Source organism: Oncorhynchus clarkii, chromosome 17 (assembly GCF_045791955.1).
Source record: "Oncorhynchus clarkii lewisi isolate Uvic-CL-2024 chromosome 17, UVic_Ocla_1.0, whole genome shotgun sequence".
In the NCBI taxonomy this organism is placed as follows: domain Eukaryota; kingdom Metazoa; phylum Chordata; class Actinopteri; order Salmoniformes; family Salmonidae; genus Oncorhynchus; species Oncorhynchus clarkii.
Genome location: NC_092163.1, coordinates 44,088,726 through 44,105,390, shown reverse-complemented (window position 1 = coordinate 44,105,390; position 16,665 = coordinate 44,088,726). Strand labels below are relative to the sequence as shown.

Here is a 16,665-nt window from a genome sequence, read left to right as displayed (position 1 = left end):
TTAGACACAATTGCAGGCGGGGTGTGCTCTGTGTTGGTTTAGCCTGAACTGGCAGTTAATAACTGCTGTTACCTACTGGTCTTATCAGTAACTCATAGAAGGGCATTGTTCCTGTATTTGTCTTCAGCTCGGCTATGGAACACAGTCTGTACCCTGTTTGGAAAAAGTATTTACATTCAGTGGAATGACGATGTCTCTGTTCAATTACCTCAGAGTAGGAGCGCTTATATAGGTTAAGTTTAGCCTTTTCTATGATCCTAGATCAGCACTTCTACTCTAGGACACTTTATAAATACAGGTGCAGGTCTCAGATGAATGTTACATCTGAATATATTTCTGCAGCGAATTACACTTTTAATTTAACGTACTCCAAAGAATAAGGGTGGAAAAATAAGATATAAATCATGGCACAAGGTTTGATGAGTTTATTGATATTGGCATCAAATCCTATCACAGTATTTTACAGTGTTTCTACTATATATGCATTGTTGTGTCTTTACTATCATTAAATTAAGACTTTTAGTTTTTATCAAAGATTCTCTGCAATTAGTTTTACGCGATCAAACTGACCGGCATCGCGGCAGCATCTACACAATCCCTTTTCATTAACCATCGATATATTTTCACAAATGTCATACTTCACAAAGTCTTAAGTAATTACATAGTAGTAGAAAAACTACTGTATGTCGGAATATTAAACCCACCCAAATATAAGATAAAATGTATCTTTAAAAAAATATTTGTTTGTTCACTTGTTTATACAGACTCAGTTAACCAACTGGGACCAAAAGTACGAATGTCATGTTTTTGTTTCCTCCATTACTCTGCCAAGACCCAAGTCTGCCATGACCCGGTCACTCTGTCATGACCTGGTTAATTCTTCCGGACCTTACGCAATATCTCATGCTTTCTCTGCATTCTGACATGAGACAGCAAGATGGACCTGTAATTCTATTAATTCTAGGTAGAGTTTTCTTGGTCAAACAGAATGACCACACCTCTTTTTTCACACCAAGACTTCCCAGAACCAGTGCTTCTACATCTCATCAGCGCTACATACAGGAAATAGTGTGTGTTTTGGAAACACCCACATCTCCCTCCCAAGAAAAAGGCATGGGGTGGATTATGTTCTGTACTAAGCCACTCAGACCTAGCAAAGGGTCACATTTGTCTCTGTTACACAACAGGAAGTATTTGTATTGTTTATGTCAGGACCTTGAGTGACTGGCTGGATCTGCTTATCTCTAGTCCTATAGGGATGGTAGCTGAGAGAGGGGGCCAGTGTCTCTACAGGGGGCCAGTGTCTCTGTCTTGGAGGTTGTGGCCCCAGGCTGGTATCTCCGTGTCCCCCAGGGGTCTGTCCTGCTCTGACTGCTTGGCCAGGAGGGAATGCTTCTGGGCATTGGTCATGGGGAGATCCTCTGACGGCTTGGTGAGGATGGACAGTCTCTGAGGAATAAGAGACAGAGTAGCATTTCAAAGAGAGACCACCAAAGGAATGAGACATAAAATAACTGGTGATGTTTGCAGAACGTTGATTGTTTTTCCTCTTTCTTAGTTGGTAGAAGAAACAACATCATCAGTGTGTATTGGGGAGTAAATGGGGTTTTGGTAATTGATCTGATCATTGTAGAAATAGAGACATAACTAGCGGTAACAACACAAATGGTACCTGCCAACTTTTAAAAGATCTGAAGTTTGGAATTGATAGTGAGAAATTAACCATGGCCTCTCATGACCATTGCTCCATCTTTGGAGAATGTACTCAAAGACTTAGGCTCTATCGCCAACCTACGTAACTAGCTATAGCTATGCTATCTATGATATATTGATTGTTTTTTGTTGCTTTTGGACCACTTTGAGATGCTTTTCTGTTTTGAAACTCCAGTGCTTGACTTGGGCTGAGACAGTTGCCGGTACTCATGTTTGGTGCCGGTACTGTTTACATTTAGGTGCAGGAGCTCCACAATACTTTTGAGATAATATTGTAAAAAAGGAACAGGAGCTCAAGCTGTTAAACATTTTAGGTGCCGGTACTCAGCTCCGGAGAGCTCCTGCCCAAGTCAAGCAATGTGAAACTCTATAGAAACATAATAAATGATGTCCCTATTTACCTGTCGCAGTGTACCAGGAGTGACGCTCACGATGTAAACCATCCATAGAGGAACCATGAGGGTGGAGGAGAGAGTGAACCACCAGCCAACGGCGGAACCCCACCAAGGATACTGAAAGGTGTTGTTGAACTTCAGCGGAGTAAACTTTATCAAGGAGAAGACAAATGTAGCCTAGAACAAAAGATATGGATGGATGTTGTATAATAAACATTAAAGAACACAATGTATTTTCTGATAGCATTGTACTAATTATAACATATTAGGGTAACAGTGAGGGTTGACTGAGGACAGAGATGAACAAGATAAGGTTTAGAACAAGGTTATAGTTTCTCCAGTACGTTTAGGTCAGGCTTCTGGTGAAACATTTATAATGGTCTAATAAAAAGCATGAGCTGGAGCACACCCAATATGTTCCCCCTGTTCATGATGCGTATCAGGCATTATAGTTGAAACAAAAGATTACATGTAACAAACATTTTATGAAATTGGAAACAATTAAATACACATTACTAGTCAAAAGTTTGGACACACTTAATCATTCAAGTTTTTACATTTATTTTTACTATTGTCTACATTGTAGAATAATAGTGAAAACATCAAAACCATGAAATAGCATACATGGAATAATGTAGTAACCAAAAAAGTGTTAAATCAAAATATATTTTATATTTGAGGTTCTTTAAATTATTCACCATTTGCCTTGATGACAGCTTTGCATACTCTTGGCATTCTCTCAACCAGTTTCATGAGGAATGCATTTCAATTAACAGGTGCGCCTTGTTAAAAGTTAATATGTGGAATTAATGCATTTGAGCCAATCAGTTGTGTTATGACAAGGTGGGGGTGGTATACAGAAGATAGCCCTATTTGGTAAAAGACCAAGTCCATAAGATTGCAAGAATAGCTCAAATAAGCAAAGAGAAATGACAGCCCATCATTACTTCAAGTCATGAAGGTAAGACAATGAGGAACATTTCAAGTGTTTCGAGTGTAGTTGCAAAAAACATCAAGGGCAACGATGAATCTGGCTCTCATGAGGACCGCCACAGGAAAGGAAGACCCAGAGTTACCTCTACTGCAGATGACAAGTTCATTAGTTAACTGCACCTCAGATTGCATCCCCAAAAAATGCAAATTCAATTCAATTAGAGTTCAATTAACTTAAGGTATAGGGGGCAGCATTTTCACTTTTGGATAAATAGTGTGCCCATTTTCAACTTTGCTACTCATGCCAGGAATATAAGATATGCATATTATTAGTAGATTTTGATAGAAAACACTGAAGTTTCTAAAACTGTTTCAATCATGTCTGTGAGTATAACAGAACTTATGTAGCATGCAAAACCCCGAGGACTAACCGTTCAGAATGGTATATTTTTGGTCTCTGTCCACTGAGTTCTCATTGGCAAATTCTATTTCTTAGGAACCTGTTTTCAGTTCCTACCACCAGTCTTTGGAATTTGGTTGAGGTTATTCATTTGTGCAATGAAGAAGTAGGCCATCTAGGAACTCGGGAACACTGTTGAGAGTGCGCAAGATGTGAAAAGTAGCGTTGGTTTGTTGTCTTCCTGTATTGAACACAGACCCGTCTACAATTTGATCAATTATTAACGTTTAAAAATACCTAAAGTTGTATTACAAAAGTCGTTTGAAAGATTTTGGCAAATTTTATAGGCAAATTTTGAAATATTTTGTTGTGACGTTGCGTTTTTAAGAAGCTGTTTTTTTCTGGATCAAACGCGTCAAATACATGGACATTTGGATATATATGGACGGAATTAATCGAACAAAAGGACCAATTTTGATGTTTATGGGACATATTGGAGTGCCAACAAAAGAAGCTCGTCAAAGGTAAGGCATGTTTTATATTTTATTTCTATGTTTTGTGTAGCGCCTGCAGGGTTGAAATATGCTACTCTCTTTGTTTACTGTTGTGCTGTCATCAGATAATAGCTTCTTATGCTTTCGCCGAAAAGCCTTTTAAAAATCTGACATGTTGGCTGGATTCACAACGAGTGTAGCTTAAATTGAGTATCTTACATGTGTGATTTAATGAAAGTTAGATTTTTATATAATTTTTTTGAATTTGCCGCACTGCATTTTCCCTGTTTTTTTGCCAAAGTGGGACGCAACCGTCCCCTATACCATAAGAAGTTAACAGATACATCTCAACATCAATTGTTCAGAGGAGACTGCGTGAATCAGGCCTTCATGGTCAAATTGCTGCAAAGGAACCACTACTAAAGGACATCAATAAGAAGAAGAGTCTTTATTGGGCCAAGAAACATGAGCAATTGACATTAGACCAGTGGAAATCTATCTTTTGGTCTGATGAGTTCAAATTTGAGATTTTTGGTTCCAACTTCCATGTCTTTGTGAGATGCAGAGTAGGGGAATGGATGATCTCAGCATGTGGGGTTCCCATCGTGAAGCATGGAGGAGGAGGTGTGATGGTGGGGGGTGGAGGGGGGCTTGGATGAGCATTCCTCATGAAGCTGGTTGAGAGAAAGTCTAGAGTTTGCAAAGCTGTCATCAAGGCAAAGGGTGGCTACTTTGAAGAATCTAATGTAAAAAATATATTTGATTAGTTAACACTTTTTTGGTTACTACATGATTCCATATGTGTTATTTCATAGTTGTGATATCTTCACTATTATTCTACAATGTAGAAAATAGTAAAAAGAAAGAAAAACCCTTGAATGATGAGATGTGTTCCAACTTTTGAGTGCAACTGAATATGTTAAATTAAATTAAACAGTAATGTATGTTAATGTTAATCCTATGCTTGTGCTAATGGTAACACAAGCCTAATATATTAAATATGTAGTAAACTATTGTCTCCTAATAGTTTCACTCCTAATCAACCTAGTAATTATGACACACCCCTCACTATTGTCATTAGTTGCACTAATTGCACTGTTTTGTCTACATAACCTGGTTCAGGCATTCATGACATTACCCTGAAGAGGGAACAATGATGTCGAAACGTTGGTGGTTTACCCAATAAATTACAGTGAGATTATACATAGAGTGTGCGACTCTCTTTGTTTTTATAGAAGCATTTATAATGAACATAAAGTTGGGATTTTCTACTTTACATAGGTTACACATAGGAATCCATTTATATTTCTCTGTATTGTCATCTTAACATTTGGCTTTCTGTAAATCACTTGTATTACTGTGACATCAATGTCATGTTTACTATAACTATAATTGGAAAAATAACAAATTAGCTGTTGACAGTGGGGTGTAACTTACAGTGCAGATGACTGGAGTGACATACTTCAAACAGTACTTAATGATGGGTAATGGTCGATAACCGATCATGTCCTCTATATTATCGTACAGACGGTCTGCACCTGTGGAGTAAACATATCAACAGGGACTCAAAATAACAGCAGTCAATAAAAGTGTTTGGTCAGTTGGTCTGTCAAATACCCAGGTAAACATTCTCAAACCACCAAGTGACAGACAGGTTCAGATTAGGAAACCTGGACAACAGCTCTAACCAGGGTTTCCCAAACCCGGTCCCGTGCCCCCCACAGCTGATTAACTCATAACTAACTCATCATCAAGCTTTTATTATTTGATTCAGTTGTGTAGTGCTATGGCAAAGAACTAAATATGCACCCAGGGGTGGGCCCCATGACCGAGTTTAGGAAACACTGGTCTAAGGTACCTGTATTTCTTTGTTTAGAAAAAAAGAGTTTATGTTATGGCCATTCTTCTGAAAAACTGGTGAAAAATAAATCGAATTAATATAAAAAGAGGACCAGTGTCAAGTGTACTCTCTCTCCGGCTCTCTAGGTCACCAAGGCCGCTCATCATTATGCACACCTGTCACTTCCGTTACGCGCACCAGCACCTCATCAGACTCACATGCATTTCATCACCTTCCTGATAAACCATCCCTATATATCTGTTCCTTCCCCAGGTGTTATTGTTTCTGTTCCGGTGTTCATGTCTGTACGCTACCTATATATTTTTTTATATGTTCGATGTTAATTGAGTTATTAAATACACTCCCTGAACTTGCTTCCCGACTCCCAGCGTACATGTTACAACCAGAACCTGTGATGTGAATCCTCAAGAACTATAAGGTTCTACGTGCAAAATTAATAGTTTTGAGATAATGAAAATGTTTCAAGTCACAGATCTAAGAACTGTTTTGTGATGTCCTCCTGTTTTCATGTATATCACCTTATGTACAATTATATTGACAACATAGCATTGTGATTGGATTACATATAGAACCTTATAGCACCAAGTTAAAAGGTGTTTGTGTAGATAGAACTTCCTATTTTTCATTTTCTTTCATTGTAAATTAACTTTTTCAAAAATACTACTTATCTCACACGTAAAGGACCACCTAAAGAGCAACGCCATGTGAATAACTCATTTTTGAACAACATGTCAGAACCTGATAATCTCAAGGTAATGAGATGTAGTTTCACATCAATTTCCAAAGTGGCAATGTCTGCTAGAGGAACAACTTGGAAAACGCCAAAAACTCCTTAAACAGAAACATCCTGAGGGAAGCTGACCTGCAATTAGGGTTTCTGTGATTGATTATCTGGGATTGATGGAATGGGGCCATGCAGGCAATTTTACAGCTCCTTGTTATCAGGGATCCTTGGGATGTTCCGACTCAATTGCAGTTAACATTTAAAATGGTTAAGGTAAGGGTTAAGGTAAGGGTAGGTGTTAAGGTTAGGGTTTAAGGTAGGGACGTCCCAAGGATCCCTGATAGCACTGACCATATTTTACTCTTGTCTTTTCATAACACCTTCAATGATAGTGGTAACAGTTAATAATAACTTACATGAAAATGCCTTCATGAACGTTTGTAATATAATACAAGGTTTAGATAGCTGGCTAGACTAACTTACCTAGCCAACTATAACATGGTAGCTGACATGGGCTAATTGGGTGACTGTCAGTGACCGACATAACAAGAGGAAAACTGCAGATGCACCACCACATTTCAAAATGTCACATAGTAGAATACACAATCTTAACTAACAGTAAGTTGAGACCCTGACTGACATTGAACAAAAGTGGTTGAGGGCCATAAATGGGAACTTATACTTAGAAACGGCACTGGGAGTAGGCCGGGCTATCTCACCATAAACCCAGCTGATACACACTGACTGTAGTATAGCGAAGAGAAGCAGAGTCATCCCACTGCATGCATAGTAATCAAACAGCTGGAAGATATACAGGCCTCCCTGCAAATAGAGGAGGGGTAGAAAGAAAGTGTAAGGTACAGTCTTACTGAGCACAACAATAAGACTATAATCTACCTCCAGAGTCTACAAAACACTCAGACAATGATCGTAGGTGTGTCCAGCAGCCCAATCGCTTACGGAATAAATCAACTAACAATTCTGCGGAACGAGGAGGTTTGTTGAAATACAGGGATATGTTGAAACAGATCACTTGGAAGGTGCATTTTTGATCATATCTCGTTACTGTCATGATTGATCTAATAATGATGGCATTTCAATTCTATATTTTATATCCTATATCCTTATAGAATGATGACTTCAAAAGACCTCTCACCTCTGTGACCATGACCAGGCCGATGAAGAAGCTACCCACACTGATGATGAGGAGGAGGACTTTACGCCGATGGCCAACCAGGAACAAAGAGGGATACATGTCTGAGATGGCTGTCATCAATGCCTCCAGACCTACAAACTGAAGGAGAGATGACGGGGTTCAGTGGAAACTCTCTTCTTTGAAATACTAGCTACTCATTCACAGTTTCACATCCAAAAGTTTAGTGATGATTGTAGCATCTACTGTAGGTTATGTAAATATCCTTCGCAAAGAAAATATTTTGTAGACCTTCAGGGCCACTCTAACACACCTCACTGTCTAAACCCAGTAGGATTATCATGATGAAGAAGAAGATGGCCCAAAGCTGGGGTAATGGCATCATGGCCACGGCACGAGGGTAGGCGATGAATGCCAGGCCAGGACCTGTATGCAGCAATACAGGTAAACTCATTACTGAACTCTCAGGGGCAGAGGGAATAGTTAGATCCCTGAAATGCTTAGACACCTGCCTTGTAACAAACCAGAATTTACAAGAGTATTTTAATTTGTTTGTTTGTGCATTAAGTTGTTTTTTCATGAATTCATTCATTCATATCTCACTGCTGCAACACTTACCTGATTCGGCCACGGTTGAGATGTCTGTCCCTTGTTCATAAGCCATGAAGCCCAGAACAGAGAAGATCGCAAAACCGGCCACAAAGCTGGTTCCACTGTTCAAAAGGCACAGGTACACACAGTCCCTAAAAAGAGATTCACTTCCCTGTTAGTCACAACACAAAGGCATCCAAATGACCTACAATATGTAGATCATTAAACTTTCCAGGTACTCTACCATTTCTTCAACCCAGCCTCCAAAGAATTATGTGCACAGGTGACGTTTTTGCAGGCAAGAGAAAACGTTCTGCCAGCACATTTTATCTAGTGTCGTGATGTTGTATTGATTAATGTGATGACTGCTGTTCATCGAATAATTAACTGTTTATAATTACGTGATTAAATTAATCAGGTAATTATTATCACTGCAACCTGGGCACCATGGGAAAGTTTGGTTTTATTGAGGTTCCATTTCCCAAATTAACTCAAAGAATGTCAGTATATTGATTTTTACAAAAGTCGCTAATTAATTAATTTCCTCCACAGTCTCGTCCTGAATATCGCATAATCTGTGAATCTGCACAAACCCGAGTCCCACTAAATAAGTCTGTACCACACCAATTGAGTTGATTATTTCTTTACTAACAAGCTAAATTATGATATAAGATACACAAGCACACAGTCTAGGCTATTGATTAGAACTTAGTACACTGAAACAGGTCCCTAGCGGGTCAACACAGTATGGCACGTGTTACACAAAATGGGGATTTAAAAAGAGAGAATGCACAAGTAAAAGGCACATTTGTGAACATTTGTAAACTATGCTAAATTTAGCCCTAACCTTGCCCCGAACTGCCGCTCTTATATGTTTAGAATATAATGATGTAATTATGTGTCGAAGGTCTCTGGTGGGGTAGCTCCTCGTGGACCGAGTTCCTCCTTCTCCACTGATGTTACCGGGTGTAAGTCTCTGATTGTCCACACGATTTAAGTGTCCTTTGTCTTAGTGGTCTGTTTCCTCGCTCTTGTTCTGAAAAGGGGTCTCCTGAGGACGACTAATTAGCGTATAGGTGGTTCCGGTGTGGGAATGAAAGCAGTGTAGACACACGATTCCTTGGAGAGAATAACCAGTTGGTCCTGCTTGCATTCACCCTCTTAGACACAGCTACTCATCTGTAGCATAGATTAAGAGCTTCCTTTGTCTTCTTCGATCTCGTGTTGCATTTTGTGTTTGCGACTACTGTACCATGACCCTGGTCACCTAGTCTGCTATGTAAATTCTTAACTCACATGTTTAATATCCTCGGGTCAGAAAGGGGCGTTTCCGCCTTATGGCAAGTTCTCTGGGCGTCGCTAGTTACGAGGCAAGGTCTGGATTTTACTCAGATCCAATTTAGACAACTAACTTCCCATTTCACCTTTACAAAAACATTCTATTTCATCTGGACATTTTCCACATAACGTACAGTATGTAAACATCAGGTACATATTATGAAAACTCTTCAAGTTACAATGTTTCCTTTATAACGTTGTAAGTTAACTTTTCATAACATAACAAAAACGACACTCGTTTTCATGTTCCATCTATCGTCATTACCCCCATTTTGACTGACGAAACATATTGTCCCAAAGTCCATTTATTGTATGTTACTGTTCTGAGTTAGGTTCTCCATAGGCCCATCATACATTCCATTCCTCCACTCACTTGTAACAGTTGTTGTCATATTTGTTGTAGCTGCCAAGAGCAGTCAGACAGCCGAGGCAGATAGCATAGGAAAAGAAGATTTGTGTTCCAGCATCCATCCACACCTGTGAGACACACCAGAGAGAGACACAATAGTCTTCATAGTTTCACAATTCCGATATACTAGTCTCATCCCAGGGTATTAGAGGTGAATTCAAATTGGTACCTATTTTGACCTTGTAGAGGTCAACAGGAAATGCATTTGTTTTTATCAGGTATTGATATTGTAACAAATCTGATGCTCTTAAAACCACAAACTGTTGCACCAAGGGAGTTACATTTCTTGTGCCAGTTGTAATGGTTACTGCCCTCGGTCATTTTGACCAGGGTTCAAACACCGACAGAGACGTTACCATTTATCCCCCACGAATCACTACAGTATGTACTGATAGTTTTTGTTACACCTGGACACAAATTATACAGTGAAGTGTGTTCCTACCTGTGGGTCAGTGAGGCGGGCTGGATCTGGGTAAAGGTAGAACTTGATGCCATCTATTGCCCCCGGCAGTGTGAGTCCACGGACCAGCAACACCACCAGCATCAGATAGGGGAAGGTGGCAGTGAAGTAGACCACCTGAGGGGAGGGGAACCAGACCAGCATTACATTCCCTCAGTCTATGGCTCATCTTAACAACTCTACAGTATTCATGGTGTCATCAGGTTGAATGGCAGAGATCCCACTTTACCTTCCCAGTAGACTTCACTCCTTTCCAGACACAGAAGTAACAGAGAATCCATGACAGTAGAAGACACAGAGCCAGCTCCCAGCGAACACTGCCTAGCATGTTTGGACTGTCTGTGAGACTCAAAACTCTCCTTCTGAAATCATATTTTCAGTTACAATCCCACCTCTTGCTTTTCACCATTCTCTCAACGCCTTCAAAACGGGAACATAGCCATGATTTCCATCTGTAAGGACTTAATAAGGAGTTGATAAATTGGAATGATTTTGTGTACTCACTCCCAGAACTCTCTCACTGGCGATGTTGCGTTCCCTGCTACTGTCCAATTTAGATGTCCCACTACTCTTCTGTCAAACTCCATGCAGGTTGCTGGTTAGGAGGAAATTACACAATAACAAGCATGTCTCAGAACTCTCTGAATCTTTCCTGGATAAGGAGACATTTACAAAAATAAAACATTAATCAACTCACTTGTCAAAAACGGAATATCTCAGTGGATATCCCAGTGGTGTCCAACAATTTAAGATACTATCTATAATTTGGGAATGACAAAGGTATGTCAACGTCAACATGTCTACACACTGAAGTTAAACTGGTCCCAGATCTGTTTGTGTTCTATGCAATGCCACCTCTATTGATGTCCTTGTCAATCCAAACAGGTTTGCTATGACAATGAATGACAGGCAGTTGGTATGACATCACAAGCAGACTGGCACTCAGGCTACACTGATATACATACCTGTGTTCCAGCTGTTTCTACAACTGGCCCAGGGGAGCTCAGAGCTGAATGAGGAGAAGAGGTAGAAGAAGGCCCAGGCTAGAATGATGATGTAATAGATGCTGGAATATAGAACCACCACCTGACTACCATAACCCAGTCCTGAGGAGGAAGATGAGGAGGAGGAGATTTTATAGACAAACATGGAGATTTAAATGCAAAAAAAAGGCTTCTTCTAAGAAATAGATGCGACATATGTTATATCCAATCACATTCTCAACCTAAAACCATAAAAAACATTGAACTGTGTTTCTTTTTGATGTGGATTAGACTCCTTTCAAAGTCGCCAGCTCTGATTAATAAGTTATGGTGCCATTCCAACAAGACAGACATTTGTGAATGTTTGAACACAAGACAAGTGTCCTGAATGCACGTGTCATGTCACATTAAAGACTCTATCATGTAATAGCTCATGAATTGGTGTGAGCCTGTGGTATCCTGTTGATGTTTAATCCAAGCTTCATCCAATAACTTGAGTGAAATGTCTTGAATCATGTTGAATCAGGTTAGAAACAGACCAGTCATTCCCAACCAAGCAATCTAAAATGTATCCTTATATTGTTTCAAACTGGTAAAGCAATGTGATTAAAATCATGGTGGATTGACTTTTACAAATACAATAGTGCAATATCATTTACAGAAGGAAAAGCCTGCTTGTACTGTGCATATACTGTACCTATTATGGCTAATTGTCTGGCCCTATATGTCACCCTCAACCAGCACATTATTGACAAAGGCTCCAGACAGAAACCTTGAGTTTACGTGCTGAATATCAATTAAAATCATATTGACATAGCTTTGGATTGCAATACTACTTTCTCAGTTTTCTTGAGTACAAATACAACAAACAGACTAAGTTTGTCCTGCAGTGCCTCTGAATGTTATCTATTTTTTACTGAAGGCTTTAGCCTTTCTTCCTTCTAGCTGTCAGGCTTTCATGTCTATTTCCCCAAGATGGCATCCACCGTAGGAAGTAAATGCTATCAATGGTCATATAAACACTGACAATTGAATCCCTAATATGGATGCAATACGTACAACAAGGCCCCATGGCCGCATTCATAAAGCATACCAGTAGGATGGCTGATCTAGAATCAGATTAGCCTTTTAGATCATAATGACTAAGCTTATACGGACAGAGACTACCTGATTCTAGATCGGCAGTCTTATTCAATGACCCTTTATAAATATGAGACCTGATATTTACCTTCAAACAAGGGGCAGATCTTCCTCCAGCAGGTGATGCTGCCCTGCGTGGTGTACTGGCCCAAGGAGGTCTCCAGGAGAAAGAGTGGAATGCCACAGGTGAACAGAAAGAGCACATAAGGGATGAAGAACACCCCTTACGAACAACACAAGTTAATCCACTGCCGAAATTGTTGCAGCCCATATTACTAGCCTGTTCAACCTCTTTCGTATCGTCTGAGATTCCCAAAGATTGGAAAGCTGACGTGGTCATCCCCCTCTTCAAAGGGGGTGACACTCTAGATCCAAACAGTTACAGACCTATATCTGTCCTACCCTGTCTTTCTAACGTCTTCGAAAGCCAAGTTAACCATCAGATTACCGACCATTTCGAATCCCACCGTACCTTCTCCACTATGCAATCTGGTTTCAGAGCTGGTCATGGGTGCACCTCAGCCACGCTCAAGGTGGTAAACGACATCATAACCACCATCGCTAAGAGACATTACTGTGCAGCCGTATTCATCGACCTGGCCAAGGCTTTCGACTCTGTCAATCACCACATTCGTATTGGCAGATTCGACAGCCTTGGTTTTTTAAAATGATTGCCTCGCCTGGTTAACCAACTACTTCTCTGATAGATTTCAGTGTGTCATATAGGAAAGGCCTATTGTCCGGACCTCGGGCAGTCTCTATGTGGGTGTCACAGGGTTCAATTCATGGGCCGACTCTCTTCTCTGTATACATCAATGATGTTGCATTTGCTGCTGGTTATTCTCTGATCCACCTCTACTCAGATTACACCATTCTGTATACTTCTGGCCCCTCTTTGGACACTGTGTTAACTAACCTCCAGACGAGCTTCAAATCCCTACAACTCTCCTTCCGTGGCCTCCAACTGCTCTTAAATGCAAGTAAAACTAAATGCATGCTATTCAATCGATCACTGCCCGCACCTGCCCGCCCACCCAGCATCACTACTCTGGACTGCTCTGACTTAGAATACGTGGACAAATACAAATACCCAGGTGTCTGGATAGACTGTAAACTCTCCTTCCAGACTCACATTAAGCATCTCCAATCCAAAATTAAATCTAGAATCGGCTTCCTATATCGCAACAAAGCATTCTTCACTCATGCTGCCAAACATACTCTCGTACAACTGAACATCCTACCGATCCTCGACTTCAGCGATACACTGTAAATATACTTTTTTTCCCTATTGTGTTATTGACTGTACGCTTGTTTATTCCATGTGTAATTCTGTGTTGTTGTTTGTGTCGCACCACTTTACTTTCTCTTGGCCAGGTCGCAGTTATAAATTAGAACTTGTTCTCAACTGACCTACCTGGATAAATAAAGGTGAAAAAAAATATATGTGTATATATATACAGTGGGGCAAAAAAGTATTTAGTCAGCCACATATTGTGCAAATTCTCACACTTCAAAAGATGAGAGGCCTGTAATTTTCATCATAGGTACACTTCAACTATGACAGACAAAATGAGGAAAAAAAATCCAGAAAATCACATTGTAGGATTTTTAATGAATTTATTTTCAAATTATGGTGGAAAATAAGTATTTGGTCAATAACAAAAGTTTATCTCAATACTTTGTTATATACCCTTTGTTGGCAATGACAGAGGTCAAACGTTTTCTGTAAGTCTTCATAAGGTTTTCACACACTGTTGCTGATATTTTGGCCCATTCCTCCATGCTGATCTCCTCTAGAGCAGTGATGTTTTGGAGCTGTTGCTGGGCAACACGGACTTTCACGGACCTCCCTCCAAAGATTTTCTATGGGGTTGAGATCTGGAGACTGGCTAGGCCACTCCAGGACCTTGAAATGCTTCTTACGAAGCCAGTCCTTCGTTGCCCAGGCGGTGTGTTTGGGATCATTGTCATGCTGAAAGACCCAGCCAAGTTTCATCTTCAATGCCCTTGTTGATGGTCGGCTTTGTTACTTCGGTCCCATTCACTAGGTCCCCCCGTGTGGTTCTGGGGTCCCCCGTGTGGTTCTTGTGATCATTTTGACCCCACGGGGTGAGATCTTGCGTGGAGCCCCAGATCGAGGAAGATTATCAGTGGTCTTGTATGTCTTCCATTTCCTAATAATTGCTCACACAGTTGATTTCTTCAAACCAAGCTGCTTACCTATTGCAGATTCAGTCTTCCCAGTCTGGTGCAGGTCTACAATTTTGTTTCTGGTGTCTTTTGACAGCTCTTTGGTCTTGGCGATAGTGGAGTTTGGAGTGTGACTGTTTGAGGTTGTGGACAGGTGTCTTTTATACTGATAACAAGTTCAAACAAGTGCCATTAATACAGGTAACGAGTGGAGGACAGAGGAGCCTCTTAAAGACGAAGTTACAGGTCTGTGAGACCCAGAAATCTTGCTTGTTTGTAGGTGACCAAATACTTATTTTCCACCATAATTTGCAAATAAATTCATAAAAAATCCTACAATGTGATTTTCTGGATTTTGTTCCCTCATTTTGTCTAGCATAGTTGAAGTGTACTCTCATCTTTTTAAGTGGGAGAACTTGCACAATTGGTGGCTGACTAAATACTTTTTTGCCCCACTGTATATATTATTCCCCGCAAACCCTACCACCCCTCCCCCAATTTCAGTAAACAAATAAATAATCAAACTTAGGCTTCTACTTCTAGCTTATACATACTATATACATTTTACAGACACAAAGTAATTTACAGTAGTTATACTTTTTTTTGTTGTCCTGGCCTTCCTCTATTTCTGATGTTTATATTTGCCATATACAGTGGGGAGAACAAGTATTTGATACATTGCTGATTTTGCAGGTTTTCCTACTTACAAAGCATGTAGAGGTCTGTAATTTTTTATCATAGGTACACTTCAATTGTGAGAGACGGAATCTAAAACAAAAATCCAGAAAATCACATTGTATGATTTTTAAGTAATTAATTAGCATTTTATTGCATGACATAAGTATTTGATACATCAGAAAAGCAGAACTTAATATTTGGTACAGAAACCTTTGTTAGCAATTACAGAGATCATACGATTCCTGTTGTTCTTGATCAGGTTTGCACACACTGCAGCAGGGATTTTGGCCCACTCCTCCATACAGACCAGATCCTTCAGGTTTCGGGGCTGTCGCTGGGCAATACTGACTTTCAGCTCCCTCCAAAGATTTTCTATTGGGTTCAGGTCTGGAGACTGGCTAGGCCATTCCAGGACCTTGAGATGCTTCTTACGGAGCCACTCCTTAGTTGCCCTAGCTGTGTGTTTCGGGTCGTTGTCATGCTGGAAGACCCAGCCACGACCCATCTTCAATGTTCTTACTGAGGGAAGGAGGTTGTTTGCCAAGATCTCGCGATACATGGCCCTATCCATCCTCCCTCAATACGGTGCAGTCGTCCTGTCCCATTTTCAGAAAAGCATCCCCAAAGAATGATGTTTCCACCTCCATGCTTCACGGTTGGGATGGTGTTCTTGGGGTTGTACTCATCCTTCTTCTTCCTCCAAACACGGCGAGTGGAGATTAGACCAAAAAGCTCTAAATTTTGTCTCATCAGACCACATGACCGTCTCCCATTACTCCTCTGGATCATCCAGATGGTCAATGGCAAACTTCAGACAGGCCTGGACATGCGCTGGCTTGAGTAGGGGGACCTTGCGTGCGCTGCAGGATTTTAATCCATGACAGCGTAGTGTGTTACTAATGGTTTTCTTTGAGACTGTGGTCCCAGCTCTCTTCAGGTCATTGACCAGATCCTCCCGTGTAGTTCTGGGCTGATCCCTCACCTTCCTCATGATCATTGATGCCCCACGAGGTGAGATCTTGCATGGAGCCCCAGACTGAGGGTGATTGACCGTCATCTTGAACTTCTTCCATTTTCTAATAATTGCGCCAACAGTTGTTGCCTTCTCACCAAGCTGCTTGCCTATTGTCCTGTAGCCCACCCAGCCTTGTGCAGGTCTACAATTTTATCCCTGATGTCCTTACACAGCTCTCTGTTCTTGTC

General features: G+C 40.5%; 1 protein-coding gene across 1 annotated transcript in view; it reads right to left on the bottom strand.

Moving 5' to 3' along the window:
• Positions 1–596: 596 nt before the first annotated feature.
• The window catches only part of LOC139370892 (sodium- and chloride-dependent GABA transporter 2-like), a 40,127-nt gene continuing 24,058 nt past the window's right edge, over positions 597–16,665 (bottom strand). Inside the window, exons 3-15 of the mRNA XM_071110755.1 lie at positions 12,683–12,817; positions 11,437–11,577; positions 10,976–11,066; positions 10,701–10,833; positions 10,454–10,588; positions 9,976–10,079; positions 8,292–8,416; positions 7,987–8,099; positions 7,677–7,814; positions 7,240–7,342; positions 5,373–5,473; positions 2,115–2,285; positions 597–1,449 (exon numbers count right to left, since the gene is read on the bottom strand). Coding sequence (XP_070966856.1) covers positions 1,288–1,449; positions 2,115–2,285; positions 5,373–5,473; positions 7,240–7,342; positions 7,677–7,814; positions 7,987–8,099; positions 8,292–8,416; positions 9,976–10,079; positions 10,454–10,588; positions 10,701–10,833; positions 10,976–11,066; positions 11,437–11,577; positions 12,683–12,817 — 1,652 coding nt within the window. The 3' untranslated portion in view covers positions 597–1,287. The remainder of the gene's footprint in view (positions 1,450–2,114; positions 2,286–5,372; positions 5,474–7,239; positions 7,343–7,676; positions 7,815–7,986; positions 8,100–8,291; positions 8,417–9,975; positions 10,080–10,453; positions 10,589–10,700; positions 10,834–10,975; positions 11,067–11,436; positions 11,578–12,682; positions 12,818–16,665) is intronic.